At 39.6% G+C, this 27,856-nt stretch overlaps 1 protein-coding gene across 2 annotated transcripts; it reads left to right on the forward strand.

The window, feature by feature from the left end:
• On the forward strand, positions 1-27,145 carry zmiz2 (zinc finger, MIZ-type containing 2). Of its 2 annotated transcripts, none has more exons than XM_028462650.1 (20): positions 1-258; positions 4,480-4,639; positions 6,746-6,863; positions 6,989-7,191; positions 7,280-7,445; positions 8,452-8,685; positions 9,508-9,702; positions 10,624-10,683; positions 10,763-10,949; positions 11,073-11,214; positions 12,043-12,121; positions 13,092-13,223; positions 14,585-14,690; positions 16,171-16,328; positions 17,600-17,667; positions 17,791-17,859; positions 18,934-19,166; positions 20,334-20,452; positions 21,154-21,354; positions 23,101-27,145. In XM_028462650.1, exons 2-20 carry the CDS (start codon positions 4,590-4,592, stop codon positions 23,206-23,208), a joined length of 2,628 nt encoding a protein of 875 aa, XP_028318451.1. In that variant the 5' UTR covers positions 1-258; positions 4,480-4,589; the 3' UTR covers positions 23,209-27,145. The 2 variants fall into 2 exon arrangements, with proteins under 2 accessions (XP_028318451.1, XP_028318452.1); XM_028462651.1 differs by lacking the exon at positions 1-258 and adding an exon at positions 287-520.
• Positions 27,146-27,856: the final 711 nt, after the last annotated feature.

Below are 27,856 nucleotides of genomic sequence, written 5' to 3' on the forward strand. Positions count from 1 at the left end.
GCTTGCCGGTGACGTCACTGAGGATGAAGGCCCTCCTCACCCTCCTCTTCCTCCGGTGATCTCCACACAGCGGCTCTGGGATCCATTAAAGAGCTTCACTGGGAACACTGGGATCTGTCCGCTGATTCACGGTGACTACTGGACCGGTGAGCGGTAAACCTCCCGGTGGAAACATGAACCCGGAGCTACCGACCGTCCTCAAACCCGGCCTGACGACACCGGCGGCTAACAGCTAAGCTAACCGGACCGACACACACGGTGAGTCCCGGGCTCGGTGTCACTGCGGTACCGCAGCCGGCTCCGCTGCTGGTTCCCCACCCCCTCCCGGCCCGGCTTGGCTTGGCTCTGCTTACCGAGCCCGGAGGACGTTCAGCGGGGCTCGGTGAGCTGCGAGGCCGGGGGACTGAGCACGGAGGCCGGCCAGGGCTGCTCCGAGCCTTCGGTTCAACTATAACTTCCAGACACAGCAACAGCAGCAGCACCCATTAGCGCCCAGTAAACACCCATCAGCACCCATCAGGTGTGTGCACGCACCCACTGTCCGTGCACGCGCACCCGGACAGTGCGTGCACACGTGTGTTTTTTGTCATTGTGGCTCTGGGGCTTTTGTTCGTCCTGCTGCAGATGTTGGAGCTGCTGCACCGACACCATTACACACTTACACACAGCACAGCACAGGCCAGGGCCGAGGCTCATCCCCAGGCTCCAGCTCACACCTGGACCCAGGAGCTCATTAGTCTGTGGAGCAGGGGTTAGCATGGCCTCACAGGAAGGAAGTCCACGGTCTGGTCCTATGTGATCATCAACCAGAAGCCATTTTATTTTGTAGAGTTCTACACTTTGTTGTAACATACCAATGTTTAACATTGTAAGGACCCAGTGTGATGGAGCTACATGTCAACATGAGATGTTTGCTTAGATTACTTAAGGTGAATGTAGGGCTGGACAATATATCGGGATTCGAGGTATATCAAGTTTTGCATTTTGGTGATATAGAAGATTTCAATATGGCCTATATCGTTATATATTAGGGCTGGGCTTTATCCACCAAAACTCATCTCTGTTTTTTTCCTATAACGGCGATATAAGATATAAATCTTAATAGTTGAAATTCAAGTTAAGTCTGATCAGAAAGACAATTCACGATTACATTTGCTGATGAAAAATGCCACAGGCACATTTTTTTTTTATTAGCACTTTTGGCTTTTTCTACTATAAGGGACAGCACGTGTGAGTGAGTTTTCTAGTGTGGCTTGTTTGGATGAAGGTCTGGGTTAGGAGTCGGACACTCTCAGAAATCCATCTAACTGAGCTTTTATGCTGTTCTGAGAAGTAGAGATTATGATGCAAAATAAGCTATAAAAAAGTATGTATATTGATATTGGCAATATTGTAATTTTCTACATTGCCGAAATGGAAAACAAAGTATATCTTGAATATCAATATATCACCCAGTGCTAATATATATATATATATATATATATATAAAAATACTTGTTCTAGGAGTTGCTGCCTTTGCAACTTCTCAGAACAGCATGAAAAACACAGTTCGTGCATTCTAACCCAGACGTTCCCCCAATCAAGCCTCACTACAGAACTCACTCACACTTGCTGTCCCTTATAGGAGGAAAAGCTAAAAGTGGCACATATCGTGCAGCTGTTTGTCAATAAATGTGCCTGTGTCGTATTTTGTAAAGGTGGCGATTCGGCGATTTAATAGAGATATTGGTTTTGTCGTTGTAGGTTCCAGATGCATCTTGGGAGACTTGGCAGTGTGCTGTAGTGTGAATGCTGATCATCCTAATAATACTAATAGTATATAGTAGTTTGTGGTGTATAGTAGTACACAGTGTGACATTTTGAACACAGCCTTAGTTTGTTTCAATCGGTTCAACCTGAAGTCTGTTTCTTTGTAAAGTTTTTGCTCCCTCGGGGCAATGTTTGAATCCCAGGCTTTAAGTCAAGTTCACCACACGTTCTCACAGGTTTACTCACCATTCATTTTTAAGTTTATAAGTCTATGTAGTAGTTGACTCAAGTTTCCACTTTCTTAAGATCACAGTTTATTTTCAATTAAAAGAAAGATGATGTTTGATTCCCACGTCTTAAATCCTAATTATTTTTAGATTTTCTTGAAGTGATTGTAAAGTGACAGTGGTATAGACATTCAGTCACTCCTTTTATTGTGAAAAATAGTGCATAAATGTGATATTGGTGCCTGATTCTAAAGTATTTTTTAAATGGAATTCCTGACTTTTTTTCACCGTTTAACAAAAACCTAAAGGTTGGAATCCACACGTCCAAGGCGTCGACAAAGCATAATTGCACTTTAAACGTGTTTCCATTGAAGGTTGTTTTGGAGCCTCGTAACTCTCGTGAAATCTCATTTCATGAGACTTTTCTGCAGGAAGATGGACGCTCCAAACCTCTTTATAACACACATTTCTTGATTGTTTCACATCTAATACCGGTAATTATTAAGTCTACTGCTAAGAAATGACCGGGTCTTCTCTTCTGTCCACACGTACCGCGCCATGTTTTCTCAGAGAGAAGTGGTCATGTGACCAGGTACGTTACATCCTGTGATGTGTAACTGTGTAAAAAGTGTTTCCATTGAGCTTTTGGGACACATTTCAATATCAAAACGTCTGAAAAACCTCCTCATGAAAGCGTCAAAACTTTTTAGCGATAATAGTGTTTTTTCTAAATTCAGGTGTTTCCATTACCAGTTTTCATTGCACTATTTAGATTTTGCAGATTTCCAAGAGAAACGGAATCACAGCTAAAAAATCATCCTCAAGTTTTGCACAAAATCCCATGAAGCCGTGTGATTACGTATAGAGCGAGATTTAACAAATTTGTCTGTTTGCTGCACTTACTAGATGTTCAGTCACTCGTTTTACGGTTAAAAAAAACAAACAAAAAAAAAAAAACGTGTGAATGTAATTTTGTCCCAAAACATGCAAGTGAGGAATTTCTGTGTCATGTTGGTGCCTGATTCTTTATTTCTTAATTTTTTTAGATGGTTAAGATAGCTTTTTTCTATTTCAAGACAGGAATTCTGCATTTTCTGTCTGTTTTCCGTGATCACAAAAAATCGGAGTCCTGACTTTTCTCAGCATTTAACGAAAACTAATAAGGTAACTACAGTGGTACACAGGTATAAAGAGTACTGATATATCCTACTCAAGTAGAAGTACTGTTACTTGATTGAAATTTTGCTCAATTACAAGTAAGTCATACATAAAATACTCAAGTAAAAAGTAGCTCAATTAAATAGTACACAAATTAAAAGTTACTTTCACTTCCCATGTTTATTTTTGGTAATAGGTCTTGCCATGGTTCCCTTGCATATACAGGAAACAAAAAGGAAGAGACCAAATCTTGCACAATTGGAACTTAATTTATTTTCCACAAAGGCATCTGTCTAAAATATTTATTTATTTACAATTAATTCAATAAAAAAAATAATATTTTCCAGGTTCTATGTATAGATACATTTATGAACTCTTAAACAGAGAAAATAACCTCCATTCAATGCTGTTCTGGTGCCGTGCATTACGTTTAATCTGATTGGTCGACTACGATGCGATGCATTTGATTGTTTTTTGTAGTTTTTCACAGTCCTTTGATCATTTTAAAACAAAGCATAATAATTTACTCAGTAACGGTTGGGTGTAGAAATGTAACTAATTACTTCTTTTAAAACGTACCTAAGTGCAAGTAACAATTTTACGAGTACCCATAAAAACAACTCAATTACAGTAACGTGAGTACTTGTAATCCATTATTTTCACCCTTGCAGTTTAAATTATTTTTTAAAAAGTAGTGCAAAAGCTGCATGAAAATGCTCTGAATCAAATACAAGAAATGTAAATAAATAAATAAATGGAATTATGCACAAACGATTTAAAACAAATGTGTGAGTGTGCAGGAGAGTGTAAACCCTGTGTAAATCCACAGAACAGGAAGATACATTTTTAGCACATAATTTTGCAGCAGAGCTTCTTGCAAACGTGGTTTGTGTTGTTATTGTCCCTCCTCTGGACCAATCAGCCGCGTCTATGTGTGCGTGTGCGTGTAACTGTGTGTTTTTTTGGTATAGTGTGCATCATTGTGTGCATTAATGCATGTGTTGGTTGGTGTGTGTGGGAGTTTGTTGGTGTGTGGTTATTATTGTATGTTTGCGTGTGCCTGTGTGTGTTTGTGTATGATGTGTGTGTGCTTGTACTCATGCGCGTGTGTATGTGCGCACTGAGCTGAGCATCTCCTTGCGTCTCCTTTCTCCTAAATTCCTTTTGAAATCAACTGGCTAAATTTAGCTCCTTCTGTCAGCGAGCGCAGGATAACACTGTGGACACACACACACACACACACACACACACACACACAGGTCTGAGACTGTGTGTGGGCTGTAGTGATGAGGAATTGTCACTCAGCAGCGATTTAGTCGGTCTCATCTTCTGCTTTTTGTCGCAGGGAGAACACTTGAGGACAGCGCGGCTCTGACAAGACACCCTCTCAACAGACGCTCCGCCCCCTTTCATCAGAAGCTCCGCCCCCTTTCCTCAGTCCACCCCCTTCCTCAGATGAACCCCCTCAACTCCATGAAACCGTCCCATCCTCCCACTGCACAAAGGTACAAACTCACCATCACCAACACGGAACATCTTCAGAAACATCACACCATGTTTAAAGTTGACTGGTGACCGTTTTAACTGGTGACTTAATGTTGGCTGGTTGTGCTCAGAGGTTAGTTCTCAGTTAACACGGATACCAGTTTGAGCAGAACAGCACTAGGGTTCTCGACAGCACTGTTGAGCGTAGGGGCCCCCGACATTGTAATTTTACTCCCCTACTGAGTGATGTCGCCCCCTACGCTCTGTTTTCAGCAGCGTTGGGGGGATTTTCTACTTTTTTTCTCTTCTTTAATCGGTAGGCCACAATAATTGTTGCACACTTGGATACAAAAGGGACTTCCAGGCGTGCATGGGTTGTTTTAACTTTCTTTTTAATCTGAATAACTGAGAAACACATACGTTAGCCACACCGTCTATTTAATACAGGCCATCTGCTCGGATGTGCGCAGAGTTTGTATGTATGAGCCTTAAACAGTGATGCTTAAAGCTGCTCGTCATGTTTACAACAAATCATTCTACATGCGCACACGGATGTGAATACGGGTTAAAACCAGTCGGCGTGCACTCTAGCTCTTCCCACTCAACGTTCTTGAAGCCAAAATACAGCGCTTAGGGACACTTCCATCTTGCAAATTTAATGTCATTTGGAGCCAGAGTCCGGCGGGAGGAGCCCTGGTAACACGTCCCGCCCATTTAGCATACTGCCCTGATGATGTACGCAGCCCAGCCATGCCAAGAACTTAAGTACTGTATCTTTCCCACTGGAAATTCTACCAACATCTTGTTCAGATGATCAGATCATAGAGGTTAATACTAGTACTAACCTCTACTGGGGGACCGTGGCTCAGGTGGTAGTGGGTCGTCTTCTGATCGAGAGGTTGGGGGTTCGATCCCAGTACCTGACTATATGTGTCGAAGACACTGAACCCTAAGTTGCTCCCAGTGGCCTTGCATGGCAGTCTTGTCCCACTGGTGTGTGAATGTGAGAGTGATTGGGTGAATGAGCTGATATGTAAAGCGCTTTGAGACTGCTTCAGTGTGGTGATAAAGCGCTATATAAAATCAAGTCCATTTACCATTTCACCATTTACTAGTAGCTCAAAAAAGACCAAAAAACTGAACGAAAAACTATTCACAAAGAGAGCTACGTAAGACCGTCATATATGACGTCAAATCCCGTTTTTCACCCTCAAATAACTTACTTAAAACAAATTTAACAGAAAAATGAGCACTTGAACACAATGTATCGGATCGTGTTCTGGGACTGGTGTCAGAGCTTTAATCAGGCTGAAAAAAGACCTGTCGTGTGAATCCTTTGCTTTGTAACCCATAATCACCGTCCAGTATAAACAGTGTGCTTCAAAATCTAAACAAAGACATGAATCAACTAAAAAAAAAAATAATAGAAAAACATAAAATGAATGTGTGCACATGTTGTTTCTTGTCTATACAGCGTGTGTGAGTATTTATTAGTGGAGCACTTATCCCAGGCATGAGTAACTCTAACTACATTCATCCTGCGTGTGAAGCCTGTTGATGTTAAAAAGTATGAACTTACCTCTAGTAATAAATCATTTTTGGCTTTAAAGTAAGGCAGTAACAAAGATTCTAAAAACAAAAATCAACAACTTTAGCTTTACTTCACTAAATTTGGTCCTCAGAGAGTTATGCATTTCAAAATGTTCCACGTGCAGCGCACGATCCCCCTATGCTGTGAAAAATTCCTGGGGAGAACCTTGAGCAGTGAAGCTGAGACCTTGTGAAGGATTGTCCCTCCTTTAATCAACTCTATAAGTCTGTATACTGGTTATACTGGTTCATACTGGTAATCCTCTGTTAATCTCACATTGATAAAGAAACGTGATGACGCATGTGATGACAATGTCAGAAAGTTGTAGCTGTGTTGAGTGATTCATGATGAGGTTGATAAACAACACCCAGCAACGCTCGGTGTGTCATGATAATGTCATAGTGTGTACAGAGGACACCTGTACACACCTATTGTTGGTGGTTGAACTTAACATAGTTTGGACTAAACTGTGACTTAATGTGTGACCTCTGACCTCTGGGTCACACGGTAACCCCTGTGTGTAAAACTCCCACAGCTCTGACGGCCACTTCCTGCATGAGCCAGTCTCCTGGCAACCAGGCACCAATCAGCACCCGGGATCTCTGTCTGTAGTAACCACAGTGTGGGGCGTGAGCAATCCCACGCACAGCCAGGTGACATACGACACACACACACACACGCACTTTGCTGTTTCCAAAGTCGAGCATTTATATTTACTCCAATGAGTCGACTACTCCTAAGTGTAGGCTGCCATTTTTCTTTCTATGTTTCCTCTCAGGTGTTCGGCACCCCCATGGGCCCCGGCGATAGCTCCGGCGGTCACATGATGCCCGGCGGCGGCCCCGGTATGAGCGCCGCCATGGGCTCCCAGTTCATGGGCCAGCAGTCGTACGGGGACGCCATGTCCAAAGGCTACGGCCAGCCCGTCATGTACGGGCGGGCCGGGGGCGGATACAACCCTGGGCCGGGGTACGGAGGAAGGTACGAAGCCACGCTGGCTGCTTTTGGTCCACAGTCTGCACGTTTGAAACTATTAGTTTACGACCTTTACTTTATCTCCTTTTCACAGTTATCCCGGCAACGGTGGCGGGGGTATGGGCGTCCGCCCTCCGTCTGAGTTTACGCAAGCTGCGGCTGCTGCTGTTGCAGCGGCCGCAGCGACTGCAACCGCCACCGCCACGGCAACTGTTGCCGCCATACAGGAGAAGCAGAACCAGGAGCTGAATTATGGCCAGGTAAAACAATAAAGAATACTAGAAATATTTGCATTGCCACAACAATGCAAGTGTGAATGCGAAAAATTGTTGCTGTATGTGTTTATTGTCAATGAACACCAGTTTGTACACATTACCAGAAGCTTAGATATTTGTAGGCAGTACTCACAGAGAATGAACAGCATTACGTTAAGTCATTGAGGATTTAACAAAACATTTATTTAGAGTCAAAATTACAGACATTGTGCAGAGCAAGAGTTGAACCATGTTCCACTTGATGATTGCTTGAAGGAAGGCAGAAGCAGTCTCTGATCACACTGAAGTCTCAGGGTAAAAGTCCTACTTGTGGAAACAAAGTAAGGGGTGAATGCTAAGCATTCCCACTAAAAGAATAATTTTAAGATATTTTAAGCTATAAATTGTGGCTGTAGCTCCAGGATTAAAGCTTTAACAGCAGTTTTCCTCAAAGTTCATGAGCAGCAGCTGTCTCACTGTAGCAGACCTAATCAAGCACTCTAAGGCTTGCAAAAGCAGCATAATTTGCATAAAACCATAAATCACCTTAAAAGTAAGAGAGTTAACATTTTACAAATTAGAAATCATCATTGTCACTAAGCAGCAGAACATTTTGATCTTTGAATGGTGTAAATAGGTTAAGATTTGCACGAAGCATGACAAACGGGGTCACTTTAGAAATGAATATAAATGTATTTTGTCATAGTTCAACCTCTAATAAATTACATAGCAGCATTGCCACTAAGCATTGAAACATTTTGATATTTAAATGGTGTAGATCGGTTAATAATTGGCAGAGTAATAGCAGGTCAAGATATGAGCAGAAGAATAAGAGAATTTGTTTCTAGCGACACTTAGACAAGCTGATGGATCAGGGTGTTAAATATTGATTTAGCTCTATCTGATGAAACTGATTAAAAAGTTTCTTTTCTGAAGATATTTATCGAGTTTTCAATTTTCAATATTAGAGTTTCGTCTGTGATGGATCAAACTCCGACTCTTTCTGTTCTAGATGGGCGGGCCTTCCTCCTACAGCACTCAGTTCCTGGCCCACTCTGGCCCTCGTGGCCCTCCAGGAATGAACCCCGGTGGGATGAACCCCGGCGGGATGGTTCCACCCCGGCCTGGACCTCCACCCTCCTCTGCCGGACTGTATCCGTCCCATCCGGTGCCATCCCAGAGGACGCCCCAACACGGAGGGTACCCGGCCTCACAGCAGGGCGTCAAACGTCCCTTTCACTCTGAGGTCAGTGATGGACGATAATTAGGCTAAGCTAATGGCATATTTTGTCTTTTATTCTATTGGCACAATAAGATGATGCAATCCTATGAGTTCACTTAATGTTGCCCCCCTCTTTATCCACACTGGGGCCACTATGTGCTAAACTAACCCAAACATGTGGGACTGGTTGCTAGATGCTAAACTAACCCAAACACGTGGGACTGGTTGCTACGTGCTAAGCTAACACAAATATGTGGGACTGGTTATTAAGTGCTTAACTAACCCAAACATGTGGGACTAGTCGCTACTTGCTAAAATAATACAAATACGTGGGGCTGGTTGCAAAATGCTAAGCTAACACAAATATATGGGACTGGTTATTATGTGCTAAGCTAACACAAACATGTGGGACTGGTTATTATCTGCTTAACTAACCCAAACATGTGGGACTAGTCGCTACTTGCTAAAATAATCCAAACGTGGGACTAGCCGCTACGTGTTGAAATGATTCAAACATGTGAGACTAGTCGCTACGTGCTAAGCTAACTGAACATGTGGCACTGGTTTCTACATGCTAAGCTAACACAAACAGGTGGGACTGGTCGCTACATGCTAAGCTAACCAAACATGTGAACTGGTCTATGGTACGGACTTCCCTCCCAGTCTGATGAAGATGCACATTTATTTTCTACAATACGTGAAATGCAAAGATTCCCAGAGAAGGAAAACATCTCGGACTGATTTAAAAGATGATTTAAAAAAAGAAGAAACATTCTATTATTGAGGGATTAATTAGGGATCTGATAAGTTTGGTTCATCCCTGACAAAGGTTTTTCTACTTTGCAGGGTTTTCCGGGTCAGTACGGTTCGGGCATGTCGGGCTATCCCAACCAGGCTCTGCAGTATTCCAGCGGCGCACCGCAGCGCTGTGCTCCGTCTCCGTCCTATCCCAGCAGCAGGATGCCTCACATGAGCCAGTATGGCTCGGCGTCCTTTCCTCACAGTGCAGGTGTTCAGAGCAACCCTCCGCAGTATTACAAGGTTAGAGCGTGCACGTTCACACATTATTATAAAACCTGTTTCATCCTTTACCTTCACTGAACATGGAGTTTCTCAGTTTTATGTTTATTATGAAGGAAAGGCAAACTTATTTGTATAGCATTTCATACTCAAGGCAATTCAATGTGCTTTACATGAGTTAGTGCTACAGAAAATATTAAAATCAGTAGTAAAAATATTGAACTCAGCAGTAAAAACAATAAAATCAGCAGTAAAAATGATAGAATCAGTGTTAAACACATTCAAATCAGCAGTAAAAACTAAAAAATCAGTGTTGAAAACATTCAAATCAGTTGTAAAAACAATGAAATCAGCAGTAAAAACAATTAAATCAGCAATTAATGCAATACAATTAGCAATAAAAACATTAAATCAGCAATAATGTGATTAAAAATCTCCCTCTCAATCATACGCAGTAGAGAAATAGTCTTTAACTTGGATTTAAAAATCTTTCAATTGGATACTGACAGTTTGTTCCACTTCTTTGCAGCATAACCACTAAAAGCAACATCACCATGTTTGCTGTGAATTAAAACAGGACTTGTGTAATTACCGTAAATGCAATATAACATTTTATAAATAAAAATTCTGATTTAAAAAAATAAATAAATAAAAACAGAGTCAGACTAAATAAAATGTATCCTCATTTATTTTTAATTCAAGTATTTATACCCCCAAAAAGTAATTGAAAGAAAACTACAAATAAATAATGTTTGTTTTAATTAAAGGTAAACAAAATGTTGGAAATAATAAAAAATGTTAATATTTCATGTTAAAGTGAGTCATTTTTCTGTATGTTTATTTTTTAAAATCTTCGTTTATGGTGTTTTGAAGGATCTGTGGGAGTGGTTTGCATGTTCTCCAAGAGTAAAGTGTAAACAATGACATGTGGTGTGTTTACAGTCGGAGTCTTTTAGCGCTCAGAGCGGATACAACGCCTTCACACAGGCCGCCATCAACGCCGTAAGTGTCCCTCTCTGCAGCGTTCTTCTTCTTCTTTTTCATGTGTTAATTTATTCTGTCCTCTCTCTCTCTTTCTCAGCCCGGTCGGACCCCCGTCATGCCCGGGTACCCCAGCTCGCCCATGGGAGGAAACCCCACCCCTCCCATGACGCCTGGGACCTCGGGGCCACCGTACCTGTCACCCAGTCAGGACAACAAACCTCCGTACCTTCAGCCGGACGTCAAACCAAATGTCAGCGCCATCAGCACCCAGCCGCCGCCCACAGGTCAGAACAAATGCACACACACACACGCACGCACGCACGCACGCACGCACGCACGCACGCACGCACGCACGCACGCACACACACGCGCACGCACGCAGTGAACAGTGTGTTTACTTTTTAAAGGAAACCCGAGCGACGACCTTCGTCTGACCTTCCCGGTGAGAGACGGCGTGGTGTTGGAGCCGTTCAGGCTGGAGCACAACTTAGCCGTCAGTAACCACGCCTTCCAGCTGAGGGACTCCGTCTACAAGACGCTCATGATGAGGTGCTTTCAAAATAAAGGGCTCTTTCACTTTAAACAAGCAATTAATTTCAAATTAAAAGCTTCTTTTTTAAAACAGTTAAGATTTGAAATTAAATGGACAATGTTAGTCATTAAGTTGGATTATTTCAAATACATGTTTTGTCTTTGGATAATTTTATACTCTTCTTTTTAATTAAACCATTCTATGCTTTTAAATCTTCAAGTTTCAAATTATCTTAATATTTGTTTTAGAATTATGATTTTGTGCTTTTAATTAAATTCTACTTAGAATTAGAAAATTTCTATTTTTTTTTACCCCTAAGCAATGTCACTGATCTGATTACTTTGTCTGTGAGTATTTTTTTTTTATTTAGTTTTTTTTTTATAATGACAAATAACAAAGAATAAATAAATATGGCATTTTACAATTTACAACAAAATTCCAAAATGAAGAACTTTCTAAGGGAACATCAACTTAAAATAACTTATAATTTGTTCCCACAAGATTAAACAATATTATGGTAAACAATCACAGAAAACTAAATAAAACAAAACAGGGAATATTGTTAGTGCATATTTGAAAACAAATAAATAAATCTCTTCAAAAGTGAAACAATCGTAAGTAAATATCAATCAATATGTCATTTATTTAAAATAAAAAGTAGAGATAAAATTAAAAGATAAATAAAAACTGTAATAAACAATAAATTTCAAGGCAGTCCTGGACGCTAGGGTAATTTAAATAAATTCTGGCTGTCTAGTTCAGTGGGAGTATTCTACATATTTTTAGTTTTATCTCTGACTTTTGTGACTAGCTCGCTAACCGCCCCCTGTTGCCTCCCCCTGCAGGCCAGACCTGGAGCTGCAGTTTAAATGCTACCATCACGAGGACAGACAGATGAACACCAACTGGCCGGCCTCAGTGCAGGTAACCTTTGACCTCAGTGTGTGTGCGTATTACATTTCATTTAATATTTAAACTTTTATTACATGTAGTTTTCTAAACTCTGTATCTTCAGTGTTTGACTATCAGGTAATTCTGCAAAGTTATTATTAAGGTTCCAGTTTATCATCACTATTACATTTCATGCATTTTGTATGTTCCTGTTGTTTTTGTGTATTTTTGGTGTGTTTGTTATTTTTGTGTGTTTTTGTAGGTTTTGAATCGTTTTTGTATTTTTGATGTCATTTTGTGTTACGAGTGATTTTTTGTTTTGTTTTGTTTCGTGTGTTTGTATTTTTGATGAAGTTTATTTATTTTATTTTTGTTTTTGTTTTTTGTCGTTTGATGTATTTTGTTTTTTGTGTTAAGAAACATTTTTTGTTTAGCTTTTGTGTGTGTGTGTGTGTTTCTGTAATTTTTGTGTATTTATACTTTATATCTTTTATGTTCTGATGTATAGCCACCTTTGGAAAGCACTTTGTTTTAATATATAAATAAAGTTTATTTGTTATTTATGTTTTTGTAGGTTATTAATTGTTTTAGTGTTTTTGATATTGTTTTGTGAATTATGAGTCATTTTTGTGTTTGTTTTGTAAATTTTTCTGTCATTTTGGTCATTATTTTGTTTGTGGAGTAATTCTGTGTATTTTGTATTTTTGATGTCATTGAGTCATTCTGTTTTTTTTTTTTTTTTTTGGTGTGTTGTGAATCATTTTGTGTATTTGTTTTCATAGGTTAAAACATTTTGATGTTGTTTTGTGCGTTATGATTAATTTTTGTATTTGTTATGTATATTTTTGTTATCTTGTTTGTGGAGTAATTCTGTGTATTTTTGTTTGTTTTTGTTTTGTTTCTTAGTAAACTCAAACATGTGTAGCGCGTGTGTCTCACATGCCGTCACTTGTCCATGTCTGCTTCATAGAAAGGACTAACTCGTGCTGTGTGTCCTGTGTAGGTCAGCGTAAACGCCACTCCACTGTCCATTGAGCGCGGCGACAACAAAACGTCGCACAAACCTCTTTACCTGAAGCAGGTGTGTCAGCCGGGACGCAACACGGTGCAGATCACAGTGACAGCGTGCTGCTGCGTGAGTACAGCATCACATCTACAACTACACGCTACACACATGAAAACAACACGTTTAGCTAATGGAGACGCTGCTGATTCATCAACAGAAACAAACAGGAAATGAGTTACAGAAGACGCATTATTGTCGTTTGTAAAAACGCAGAAACGGTGAGAAGATGTAAGCAACCAACACCGAAGATTAGCTTTAATTTTATAAATATACATAAACAAAGCGAATTATTTACTTAGTACACAGCAGACACCTTTGTATTCAACACTCATATCAGTAGATATGTAATCTAAATGAATATGAAACGACCACTGCACACACAACACAATGAGAAACTTAAAAACAACTCCAGTAATACACAAAATGACAAAAAAGCAACACAAAAAAAGACAAAAATAGCAGTTAATTTAAAAAAAAAAAAAAAAAACATAAAACCAAAATCAAAACAATAAAGAACCAAAAAAAAAACACAACAATTTAGAGAAATCACGTTAACCGTCACCTGAAAAGACGCCATAATAGTGAGGGCGTTGGGGTCAATTATAATTATGATACAATTATGATGTAATTATAATAAAAATATCAGGTGCTGTTGTAATTAAATTGTAATTGAGTTCAGATAATAATATAATATAATGAAATTCTATAAAAACTGAATTACTATTTTATTAAATGCAAACCTGTGGAATCATGTTACAGTTCTTTGTCTTACACATATGTAGTTAATAATTAATAAAATATGTTTCATATCAAGTTTTCTCACTACCTGTCACTTTTCTTCAGGATCATTTTACCATTACATTTTTTTTTTTAAATCTAGGGTTTTACTGACACCAAAAAATATTAATGCCAATATTTTCATTGATTAGGAAGCCTAACGAGGTAACCAAGAGATGAGAAACTAATAAGATGATAGATAATATTTTTTATTGTATTTTAAAGCTGATTTAAGACATGGGTCAAAATTAACCCGTTATCATAAGAGAAGCTAACACAAGAGGAAGGTTTAGTTTCATAGGCTTATTTATTAAAGGCTCAGTAATTGTGATTAATTGTAATTGAAAACATAATTGTAATTGACTTTTCAGTGGAAAAACATTATTATAATTTAAATTGTAATTGGAAAACATGCAGCTCACCGTAATCATAAATGAGTTGTAAATGAACATGCATAATTGAAGACGTAATATAAAAATGTAATTGTGAGCTTCACACTGTAGGATATAATGAGATTAAAGCAGTAGATGATGAACTGTGGTCCCTGTGATGCTTTCAGCAGCTTCTGTTGTGTTCCTTTTGTTTTTGTGATGTGACTGACGAGGCGTTGAGTCGTCGCTCTAAAGTTGTCCGTCCCGTGTCTCCGTCCACAGTCTCACCTCTTCGTGCTGCAGCTCGTCCACCGGCCGTCCGTGCGCTCCGTCCTGCAGGGGCTGATGAAGAAGAGGCTGCTGCCTGCAGAGCACTGCATCACTAAGAGTAAATCACTCACATTCACACAACGCTTTCTCTGCATGTTTACGCCACTAGTACAGTGCCCGTCGGAAGTATGTATTCATATAGTGGGGGCTTAAGTAGAGTTGTCAATTATGGCCAAATGGGTATGTTTTTTGTGTATTTTTGTATCTTTGTGTTGTGTGTTTGTGCATTTTTTGTATTGTTTTTTGTTGCCATTGTAGTGTGATTCTGGAGTCATTTTGTGTAATTTTTAATGTTTTTTGGTGTAGTTTTGTGCATTTGTGTTGTCATTTTGTGTATTTTTTTTGTATAAATGTTTAGTTTTGTGTATTTTATTTTAATATTTTTATTGTCGTTTGAGAAGTGTGTGTGTATGACTCGCTACTTCGTGGCTCACACACACGCACGCGCTTTGGCCATGCACATCAGTGACTCACATCAGGCCTAATCAGTGAGACTTGAAAGCTTTGCTAGTTTATCAGTGTGAGCGCAGCTGCTCAGATCCCCCTCCCGCAAAATAAAGGTCCCAGAGAGCGGGGACCCCCACTGTAGCTGAAGGTAGTTGAACACAGACATGAACATTGAAGAACAGTCATGTGAGACAGGACCATCTATAAGGGGGAATAAAGGGGAGAGATTTTTGGGGTCCATCCATAAAGTCAGTAAAATGATGGTCCATTGTTTTATGAATCTGTGATAACCACATTTATTTATTCATCTGAATAACATCCACTGTTATTCAGGAACGTTTATTATTACTATAGTCATTTAAGATGGAAATCCTGGTTTTAATCAGAAATAAAATGGGTTAAAAGTGACCAAAAATGGTGGAAAAGGTGGTGAAATGAGATTTTAAAAACCACAGAAATTAGTTAAAAGTTGCAAATTAGAGTGGACAAAAACAGACACGTGGTAAAAAGGGTTAAAAGTGTAAATATTGGCTTAAAAGTGGCAGAAAAAGTAGGAACAATTAGTTTAAACTGGCAAATAATGGGCATGACAATTGGCAAAAATAAGCATGAAATATGGTGAAAAGAGGTTAAAAGTGACAATAATGGGTCAACATATGTGACGTTAGGTGGAAATTTGTTGAACAGGGTTTATAAGTGCTGAAAATGTCTTGAAAGTGGAAAAAAAATGTGCAGAAAAAGCATTGAAATGTGATTGGAGTAATGTAGCAAATACATTAAAAGGAGCAAAAATATGGGAAGAAAAAGTGATGAAAATAGGTTAAAATATGGTAAGTTTGGTGTAATAGCAGAAAAAGGGTAAAAATAAGCAAAAATCTGCTCAAATTGTTTAAAAACAAAAAATAAAAAAATTTGTTTCTTAAAGGCATCTGGTGACCCCCCTCCCAGTGTCCCAGGTTGAGAACCCCTGCATTAGATGAATCGTCAACATTAGAGAACTCCCATTGGTGGAATAAAAAATGCTGGAATTGGTTTAAATCCCACGCCAACAGTCCGGCTAACGGAAGCCGTCTCTACCGTGTGTGTTTCAGTAAAGAGGAACTTCAGCAGCGGCTCCATTCCAGGCACTCCTGGTCTGAACGGGGAGGACGGAGTGGAACAGACGGCCATTAAAGTCTCTCTGAAATGTCCCATCACCTTCAGACGGATCCAACTCCCAGCACGGGGACACGACTGCAGACACATACAGGTCAGACTGCTGCACGCACATACAGGCGACAAACATACATCGAAGGACTTTCAATCACCATTATGTTTTCATGTGTGTAAAAGTACATGTTTTAGAGCACACGTGTCAAACTCGAGGCCTGGGGGCCAAATCTGGCCCTTTAGAGCATCCAAGTTGGCCTGCAGCATAAAGCAAAAAAAGTTAGAGAAAACCATGAATCACTGTGTAAATTACAAACTAATTCAGGTTTAAATATCTCCAAGTTGAAACACAAATTCGATGACACTCCACAATATTTGCACTGCTCACATTTTCTCATGCTTATGTCACACACATGGTGGCAGTCATTTTTAAACTCAAATTATTAAAACTCTAATTTTCCCCAAATTGAATTTAAAATCAGGCCCCAACATCACAGGGAAATGCCTCACATGCATGTTATGAGACAATGTCACACATTTACATGCTTCTTTTTACTGCAATACGGGTGATTGAATGTATAGAAGGTGTGACTAATATGTCAAATTCCTCCTATAATCCCGTTCAAAATGTGGTGTGGTTGCAGTAGTGACCGTGTTTTCCTGTGACTGAAAATGAATGCAGCACTTCATCTGAAGTGTGTTTTTAATGTGCTGTGACTGCACACACACATGTGAATAGACAGGTTTAGCTTAGGTGTATTAGCTGAACTGGTGATGAGTTTACCTGGTGACACGTCACAGCAGAAACATCACCAATCACACGCTACATGGGGTTGTGTGCAAAATGTGACGGTGAATTTCCAATTGGTGATAATTAAAGGTTTCACTAATAATATTTTGGGATCATATCTCACATTTCCATGGGGTTGTTCCTGTTAAACGGGAGGCGGAGGCTAACATTGCAATCTGGCGTGATTTTAGCATAACTATTCCGATTTTATATATTTTAAACATAAAATGTAAAATTAATAACAGATAATAGTAGTTTAGTTGACTCTGTTCATCATGTTTGATGTGATTTCAGGAAGTTTGATAGCATTTAAGTAATTTAATAAGGGAAAGATGATGAAACTAAATATAAAAGTGTAACGTGACGCAGAAATGTGTAAACCCTGAAATGATTTTTTAAATGGATACACATGTATGTAGTTTTACATACTTTGGATTTTGGATTTTCCATGTGTAGTCGACACATGTAATTCAACATTTGTCTGTATTACATGTACTTTTACATACCTGCTTGAGTCACATATCCTACGTCTGTCAACATGCTGACTCAGCGCCCCCCTGTGGCTGCTCTGTGTGTTGCAGTGCTTTGACCTGGAGTCTTATCTGCAGCTGAACTGTGAGAGAGGGACGTGGAGGTGTCCTGTGTGCAAGTACGACACACACACACACACACACACACACACACACACACACACACACACACACACAGCTTGTCTCAGCAGCTCGTCTGTCATCACAGCTCCCTCACTGTTCACTCTGTTTCCTTCACACAGTAAAACCGCTCTGCTGGAGGGACTGGAGGTCGACCAGTACATGCTGGGAATCCTGGTCTACATCCAGAAGTAAGCACGACAACAGAAGCACACAAAACTATACTACAAATATATACTATACTGTCAGAAAGCCCTGAAAGTGTATGTTTGTACATTTAGGAACAGATTTATTCTGTATAGCAGTGGTTCTCAACCTTTTCAGCCCGTGACCCACCAAAATAAAGGTCCCAGAGAGCGGGGACCCCCACTGTAGCTGAAGGTGGTTGAACACAGACATGAACATTGAAGAACAGTCATGTGGAGACAGGACCATCTATGGGGGAATAAAGGGGAGAGATTTTTGGGGTTCATCCATAAAGTCAGTAAAATGATGGTTTATTGTTCTATGAATCTGTGATAACCACATTTATTTATTCATCTGAATAATATCCACTGTTATCCAGGAATGTTTAATATTATTATAGTCATCTTAAAGATGGAAATCCTTCTTTTAATCAGAAATAAAATGGGTTCAAAGAGAGCAAAAGTGGTGGAAAATGTGGAGAAATGTGATTTTAAAATCACAGAAATTAGTTAAAAATTGAAAATTACAGTGGCTAAAAACAGAGAGAAAAAGTGGTAAAAAGAGTCAATATTGGCTTAAAAGTGGCTGAAATGGTGGGAGAAAGGTATTGGGGTAATGTAATTGAAAAAGTAGGAACAATTGGTTTAAATTGGCAAAAAATAAGCATGAAATCTGGTGAAAAGAGGTTAAAAGTGACAATAATGGGTCAACATATGTAACATTAGGTGGAAAAGTGGTGGAAAGGGTTTATAAGTGCTGAAAATAGAAAAAATGTGCATAAAAGGTATTGAAATGTGATGAAGTGTCAGAAATGGGAGTAATGTAGCAAATATGCATTAAAAGGAGCAAAAATATGGCAAGAAAAAATAGTTAAAATAGGCATGTTTGGTGTTGTTGCAGAAAAAGGGTAAAAATGGGCTCAAAATGTTTAAATCATATTCTTAATCATCTGGTGACCCCATCACAGTGTCTCACAACCCCACATGGGGTCCCGAACCCCTGCTGTAGACGCCTGTAACAAAGGACAGGAGCAGATCTAATCTGTATATGTCTATTCTAACCCTGTGTTCTGCTCTCAGCTCGGAGTACGAGGAGATCACCATCGACCCGGTGTGCGGCTGGAGGCCGGTGCCCGTCAAACCCGACTTGCACATTAAGGAGGAGTCCGACGGCCCGGTGCTGAAACGCTGCCGAACCGTCAGCCCGAGTCACATGGTTCTCCCCAATGTGATGGAGATGATCGCAGCGCTCGGCCCCACATCGCCCTATCAGAGCCTGACGGGGAGAAACACGCCGGAGTACAGTCGGCCAGGTGTGTGTATGCCTGTGTGTTTTTTATCACGCCGTTCACTCAGCCCTCACACACAGGATACTGATGTACTCAATGATAAACTAGTATTTCTTTAAAGGGATGTGGCCTAAAAGCTTTGAAATGTCCTTATTATTAGATCTATACCTAACGGAACCCATTATTCCACCTCTGTGGTTTGGTAGTAGACAATGAAGCAGAGAAGGAGAGCTCTCCTAAGGGACCTTTACTCTCCCTTAAACAGTGCGCAGAGTTGGAACTGTCGCCTCCTGCAGTTAAAGATCATTTTTTGTGCCACAGCTGTTTTTCTCCTCTTTGGGTAAACAAGAGGTTTACATCGACATGTTTAACTTTTCCTGATTATTTAAACCAGAGGCTGCAGATTTTAGGCAGGAAAATTGAATCATTATTGTTCTCTCGTTTTCACTTCCACGTATATATATAAATTATTAAAAATTTACAACACTGATAATTTCAAAGCAATGAATAACAGATATTAGTCCCTGCAGGATCTTCACTTTTTATGTAATTCAGTAACATTTTGTGGAGTGATTTAAGGAAAATTGCAGGATTTGGTAAAAAAAAAATATTTTAACAATTTGAGATTAAAAATGACATCATGTGATATGAAAATATTTGCCCTGCTAATGTTTAATTGAATTTGCGTATTATTTCAGAGATTTCTAGCTGAGATATCTATGACTGAATTTGTTACTAATTTACATAATGATTTCTCTGATGTTTTTGCTTTCTGATACGGTCCGAATTGGATGCTCTAAACGGTTGGATTTGGCCCTCGAACCTTGAGTTTTTCATGTGATTTAGAGCAACCAAAAGCAGCACAAGTTGTTATTTTGACTGACAATGATCTAAAAATCAGGCTGAATGTTTCACTCCAATAGGAAACAATGGGATGTTTACAGGCAGTGGGGCCGTGTGACATCATCAATCACATGATTTCAAGATGGAGGAACACAGGCTCTTGAACTAAACTAAAGTAGTCTCATTTTGGTGCAAAATAATGTGTTTTGTTAGGCAAAGATCGACTAATAAGTGCATTTCAAAGGTTTTAGGTCACATTTGTAAAAACATCCCTTTAATAAATGTTCGTCTGTCGTGGTGTTGTATAACTAAAGTTTTAATTCATGTGATGAACTGTGTGTGTCACAGGGAGTCAGGGCTTCTCTGCTCAGGCTGCTTTCACAGATTTTCCAAACACTCCTGGGACGCCCACGCTGGGAGAGTTCGCTCCACCTGGACCCACTCAGCACCCGTACCAGTCAGAGCAGGTTGGAACACACACACACACACACACACACACACTCTGATGTGTGCTTACGTGCGTTCCCTCCATCCCATGGACTGACTCAGTGACAGCTCTGTGGTTTCTCCCTCTTCATGACTCTCCTATGTCACATTCAGTGCACGTCTGAGTGTGCACGTCTCAGCGTGCACGTACTGTCGGTGACGTGCGCCCCTCCTCGTAGCTGTGTAATGAGGACGGAGTGGCTCACTGACTGTCTGTTCCTCCTGACTGGGAGTGATTGTGAAGAGGCTGAGGCAGCCGTCGCTCCCAGCTGACCTCGTTCTCCTCCGCTGTCACACACTCCTGCTGCTGATCGCCTCCTCTTCCTCTTCCTCTCAGACTCCCAGTTACCCACAGAGTTCCAGGGGAAAACCAGTTCCTCTCCATTACAGAACAAACCTGACTTCATTTTACAATCACTAACATTAGCGCTCATTCAGTTTGTGCAGAAATGGGAAATACTAATAAAGTTATTTATATTTGAAGATTTTGATCTTATATAATAGTTTATATCAGGACTCAGACCAGTACGGACCAGCACGTACAGACCAGTGTGTGTGTTTGTTCTCTCATTAAATGTGAAGCACTGATTTCACTTTAGCTCGTGTTCAGTTTGACGTTAGAAGGAGAAAAGACGCCGTTAGCTTCCTGATGTCATGTGACCCACATGTTTGTCTTCCACAGTCGTCTCACCCCGGGCGCATGGACCACCCCCACGGCCTCCTGCAGCCTCACGCCTCAGGACTTCACGGGAACCAGAATCTGAGCGACGCCGGGAGCCCCATGTCTCAGCGGGGGTCAAACTCCCAGAATCCCCGGCTGCAGAGCGGAGACTCCTTCGCTCTGGGAGCAGCTGGAGGAGACGGAGCAGATCATGCACTGGATGTGAGTAGAGCATTTCCAGTCCCAGTAGAACCAGATCAGAGCCACTTCTACCGCTGAGCACTGACTAGTTAGCAACACAAACTACTGACGTTAGACACAGTCACCAGTTAACGCGATCACCAGCTGGTTTCTGAGTGTTCGCTGGTCATCGGGTGACACGGACACCACTTTGAGCTGGGACCTGCTGATGGTGTTTGACACAGAAAGATTGTCCAGCTCTCCCAGTCTTTAGACTGGTTTGTACTAGTTATACTGGTTTAGACTGGTTTGTACTGGTTAAACTGATTTAGACTGGTTAAACTGATTTAGACTGGTTTCTACTGGTTAGATTGGTTTAGACTTGTTATACTGGTAGGGATGTAACGATTAATCGTAAGGCAGTTAAAAATCGATTCATAGGTATCACGGTTCATATTGATACTCTGAAAATTGAATCGCAATATTTTTTTTAAACAGCAGAGGGTGCTATATATTTATGTATTTGGTGGCAGGCGGAATCACCTTCTACTCTTAAACATGTTGATAAATGATTCCTTACCCCTCTAGCACCGAAAGAATATCTAATATTATGTGAATATCTGTAAAATCTATTAGCTCTGTCTGCTAGCATAGCATCTCTTCTTCACTGCTAGAATATCTGCATGCCAACCGACCACTGGGTTACCATCGCCCTCTGCTGGTCCAAACTAATATCTGATGTAAACAGTGAAATGACTGTTTTTTAAGTCCTATTGTTAAGGCACAAAATACATGTTCAGTTGCACTTTTAAAAAGAAAAATAACTATTATGTAGTTTTGCATTTTTTATGATAGAACCAGAATTTAAATTAATAGGCTTCTTCTTCATTTGTATTATTCCATTATTTATTTCATTCAAGATTTATTTTTAGTTAAATTGCATTGTTTTGAATAGTTTATCAAGGGATTCTTTTGACAATGAAAAATTAGAGGAAAATAATACAGTATTTTCTAATTTTTCTCCAAAAAAAAATAAATGAATATTTTTCAGTCATTTGTCTAAAGTCCCATTTTGTAAAATAAATCGTGAGAGAATCGTATTGTGAACCCAGTATCAAATCGTATCGGGAGTTGAATGAATCGTTACATCCCTATAGACTGGTTTATATTCGTTATATTGGTTTGTACTGGTTAAACTAGTTTGTACTGTTTCATTGGTTTATACTGGTTCGCCCGATTTAGACTGGTTAGATTTGTTTATACTGGTTTGTACTGGTTATATTGGTTGGACTACTTTGTATTGGTGAAACTGGTTTATACGAGTTAGATTGGTTTAGACTAATTATACAGGTATAGACAGGTTTGTACTGGTTAGACTAGTTTATATTAGTTAGATTAGTTTATACTGGTTTATACTGGTTTGTACTAGTTATACTGGTTAGACTAGTTTTTACTGGTTAGATTGGTTTAGACTCGTTATACTGGTATAGATGGGTTTAGACTGGTTTGTACTGGTTACAGTTGTTTATACTGGTTGTACTTGTTAGATTGGTTTGTACTGGTTCACCTGGTTTATACTGGATAGATTTGGTTGTACTAGTTATACTGGTTTAGACTAGTTTGTACTGGTTTAGACTGGTATTCCTGAGTAGATGTTAGTTTAATGAAGGAATGTAAATGGAATGGAACGTCGTGGCTGTATTTGTGTGATTGATGATGAGGCTGATAAACGCCACCCAGCAACGCTCACACGTGTTTGTCTTTGTTCTCCTTCTTCATGTGGTGCAGCTTCTCCCTGAACTGACCAATCCTGACGAGCTGCTGTCGTACCTCGGTCCTCCCGACCTGCCCAACAACAGCAGCGACGACCTGCTGTCGCTGTTTGAGAACAACTGACCCGCCCCTCGCTCTGTGAACACTCGCCCTGCGTGTGTGTGTGTATGTGTGTGTCGGACAGTGTTTTGTGTGTGTTTCTGAAGCGTCTGTGTGTGCAGGGTGTGACGGACCAGCCTGTGAAACAACAGCACAAACGCAGAGGTGACGGCGTGCTCCGATGGGTTAAAAATATTTCAGATTTCATTCACTTTTAACGCGTTCACCTCCTCTGCAGTAGTGTTTCCTCTGAGTTTTAATCAAAGTAAGACATTAAATACAAAACATGCCCAAAAAATTCTGCAACAATTCAAAATATCTGCTTATTTTAAGAAAAAAAACTTTAACAGAGAACCTACGGAGCCTGTTTTTTATTTCTGCTTGTGTTAAAATTTGTTGTGTGCGCATATTTCACAAGTTTTGTGAAAGGTTTAATGTGCTTGCATCAAATTAATAATGTAAACACTTTTTTTCTTTTTTTTACTATTTAACGAATTTTACGCAAACGTGACACGAAAAGCCAAGTTTCTCCATCCGTCCTCATTGCTTTTATTTTGAAATCCTCAGTAAATTGAGCTTTAACACACTTGAATCAAAATCAATCAGAAAAAATCACAAAGAAGTTCAAGCTATTTTCTATCCGTTGTTAGTTTTTGTTAAAATATTGTTTTATTTGCTGAGGATAAAAAAAAAGTGTTAAAAACTTTAACTGTTATTTGATATTTTAATTGTTGATCCGACACCGTTTAGCCTTTTAAAGGTTAGACTTTTACGGGAAATCCAAGCTTTTATTAAAAACGCTAAAGGTAAAACTTCCTGGTGGCTGTTTGCGGTACTACACACATCCTCACATTGTTACAATAAAAAAAGAACTGCTCAGTGCTCATTATTAGCTCATAAATGCTACGAAAAGTCTCAGTTCTGCCCCCTGGTGGTTGTTTGGTAATTACAGGCTTTTTTGTTTATTTTTATAATTTGTTAAACACCAAAAAATGTTTCCTCTCATTTTAGTCTATTTAGGAATATAAAAGTTTATGGACGGTTATTAAACCTGTATTCTGACTGGTGGAATTGAGTATTTTTTTTTAGTCCAGTTGATTATAGATTTTAAAAAGTGAATTCTTCCTGACGACACCTACCGTTGCATAACCACGGAATATTCCTATAGATTGTAAATTTATGTTGAAGAATCACCTGGAAAAACCAAAAGAATCACTACCTGTCTCCCCATTTTTACCATCTGCTCTGAAACTGGTGGATTTTTAACAAAAAAAAAAACTCAAGGTGTTGGAGTTTAAGTTTTAAATGTTTAAAAGGTGACTTTATCTTTGGGATCATTTCTGTTTTGTTTCATTTTGAATTTGCAGTCAAAGTTTTTAACTTGAAGAATTTGTATCATCTTCCTGAAAGGTCAAATCAAAAAATATCAATCATAAAAGATATAAGGTGACACGCACTAAAGTTTTACTTGTCGATGTAGAACGGTTTTACTCGCTCGCCTAAAGAACGCTCCACGCTCACGTCAGAGTCGTAAAGTGAACACACGGCTGCGTAGGAACATTTTAATTTGCTCGCTTGAAATGTTTACACGAGTGCGTAAAGTTGTTCTCCCTGCTGCCATCTACAGACGTAAAGAGGTATTTGATTACATTGGTTTGTTCTCATCACTGTTGCCGAGCTTTGTGTGTGCATTCATACGCTGTTCAATGACTTTCACGTACTTGTTAATAACTTTTAAAGGGTACCTGTTGTGAAAATGTATATATATATTTTAAAAATTATGTATTACCAATAAACAAAATATGTGCATATTTTTATTAAAAACGAATTAAATTACCTTTTAGAATGATTTTATACTTTGGGGCATAAACTATGGTCAGGATGTGACGCACGCTCGTTGATTCCTGTTAGATGTTGCTAGGCAATGGTGTTCCATTGGTCTACAGTTTCTGAACAATTGCGGGGTGTAAAGCCAATGGTTGCTATAGCAACAAGAGAAAAACCCAACAGAAACATTTTTTTTTGCGTCTGAGCCAAATAACGACACTAAGTCACAGTCATCCAGACGTTGGCTCCATAATATCGTATGGAATACACAATTAAAATGTTTCCTTACAGATGAAAATTGGTGGTATGTGAGGAGCGCTTCAAGCTGAGCTGCTATGAGAGGGATCAGTGAGCTGAGCTAATGGGCTAAGCTAATGGACACCACGCCAAAGTTAAGTCTGAAACCAGACGCAGCCCCGACACAATTCCTTCACAGAAAGTCTCAATGCAGCTTATAAACATACTTGTTCAGAGCACTGCTACGTTTCTGCTTACAGGGGATACTATGGCGGGTGTCATGGCACTAACCACACCCCCACCAGATTGTTCCCTCTTATTTCCTTGCGGCTAAATGATGAGCTGTTACCTGTTGGTTAGGGTGCCATCAGGTGCTAATCCTCAGAGGTAGTGGAGCATCATCCCATCCATGAACAGACGTCCTTTCACGCAGCTTTCATCCCAGTTTCTAACCATATTTGTGCACTTCCAACACCTAACTACTCAGCCATGGCTCGTTTCTGCTGCTAACAACAGCTCTGTCCGTTGAGCTAATTGTGCATGCTGAATGGGTGCAGGTAGTTGGTGAGAAAGGTGATATTTAATCCTCTCCTAACAAACAACCTGCATTCTGCACTTTTATCGCTGAAGGAGAAGTTACACATGGCTGCTTCACGCAAAAAACAGAAAAACTACACTTCCTACTATGTAAACAGACCTGTTGCACTTCTACCTCCCACAATGCACCATTTATTTAAAGCAGCAGGCCATGCCGATTAACGAACGTGCTTCATATCCTGTCCAAAATGGTGACTCTCCATAGTTTATGCCAAAAAGTAAAAAATTTTTCTAAAAAGTGCTATCAATGTGAGGTTTTTTTAAAATAAATAAATAAGATGCACACTTTTTGTTTATTGGTAATACATTATTACATCAAACACATTTTTTGTCATATACATTTTCACTACAGGTATCCTTTGAGTGAGCATGTTAAAACCTATGCGAGCACGTAAATGTAATTCATGCTTATGTAAAACTTGTCGGTGAGCGTGTGAAGTTTGAATTTTGGCGGTTAAACGTTTTTTAAGTGCTCGTTTAAAACATTTGTGTTCACGTTGAGCACTTTCAGCACTTTGGCGTTAACGACTCGCTCACGTAAAGCTTCTTCTAAGCACTCGTGTCACGCGGTCCCGTAAAAACTTGTCGATGAAAGAAGTCTGCTGTCCCTTAGCGGCTCCGTACAGGCTAATGGTGGCTAGCGTCCTCCAGCACTGTGACGTGTGAGCATTCTGTAAATGAGCCGTGGGCACTTTTACGCACACGGGTGAAGCTATTCGTACGTTTCTAAATGGTTTTGACGTGTATAAGCCATCATGGCGCCGGTTTGTGTACCGTATAATCCGCTGTTTTCATTAGAGAACGTGTGTGTATCAAATCAAACTGTTAATCATGGTAATCTTATTGTTATTAGTTGGGTAATGAGTCATTGTCGGCGCTGTATACATGCTGTATGTTAGAAAAATGAATATAAAGTCATGCGTACGTTCATACGTGATGCATGTATGACTCCGGGACGTCAGCTGACATTTAACGCCGTTCAAAGGGGAAATAAATAAATAAATAAATCTTCAAACCACTTTTTAAAGCTGACGGTTTTTTCTACTGGTCCGAGTCCAGCATGGTGTCATTTGAGCAGCACAATGATGTAATACTTGGAAACGATGGACTATTTAACTGCTAGTTTGCTAGCAAGGACACAAGTTGTTTTTGTAATATGTAAACTATTTCACCTATTTTGTAACACATTGTAATTGCCATTATTTTCTATTTATTTTTTAATCATAACCATCGTTGTACTGACAGTTACTTTGTCTGCTTCTTCAAACTCTGAATCAGAATTAAAAGTCACTTTATTTGACCTGAGGAGCCTCTTTTCTGCGTTTACCTTTTTATTTCTTCTTCTGTTGCTGTTGGTCTAAAAATGTCCTGCTGAGATTTAGCCCCGAGGTTTTCAACCTGTGAGTGAGATACAACCGTTAGCCTGGGTAGGAACAAAAGAAAATGTGCTTTTATTTTGAAAAGAAAAACGTGCTTTTGCTCTCCAAGACGCTGGAGGGAAAGAATTGAACGCTTTCTTCTTTAGAGGAAAAATGGTAAAAGGCTGGAAGACTTGATTCATTTAAAGTTTTTGAAAAGAAAAAACACAATTTTGTGTATTTTTCTGTTCTTTTGGAGTAATTTTGTACATATTCTTTTGGGGGCCACACAACCTTTACCCAAGAGCCGTATGGGGCCCCCAGGTACCCATTTCTGACCTTGGCTATTTACTAATTTCAGGTCCCATCTTCAGATCTCCAATTCCAGCATTATTTTGTCAGTTTTTCATTATTGACAGAAAATCTAATATTAAGATGTAGCTCACTGATATTAGAATATTGTGCTAATATTGGGATTATGGCGTTTAACTGTACATTTTAATGTAATAGTGTAAATTATTTGACACCTTTGGAAGGTTAATGTTGTAATTGTTGATAAAACCGTGTATTTCTCTCTTATGGGTCGTTAAAATGCTTTATTCCACCTGATTTGTCTCGTAAACCTTCATTTTAGATTTTTTTTTAGGTAAAAT

The sequence above is a fragment of the Gouania willdenowi genome, chromosome 12 (assembly GCF_900634775.1).
Source record: "Gouania willdenowi chromosome 12, fGouWil2.1, whole genome shotgun sequence".
NCBI lineage: Eukaryota > Metazoa > Chordata > Actinopteri > Blenniiformes > Gobiesocidae > Gouania > Gouania willdenowi.

Bases quoted from the DNA above. Each gene is read 5' to 3' on its own strand.
- zmiz2 (XM_028462650.1), top strand. From the start codon at position 4,590: ATGAACCCCCTCAACTCCATGAAACCGTCCCATCCTCCCACTGCACAA. The intron at 4,640-6,745 runs GTACAAACTCAC...AAACTCCCACAG, and splicing joins CATCCTCCCACTGCACAAAG to CTCTGACGGCCACTTCCTGC. The intron at 7,446-8,451 runs GTAAAACAATAA...TTTCTGTTCTAG, and splicing joins AGGAGCTGAATTATGGCCAG to ATGGGCGGGCCTTCCTCCTA.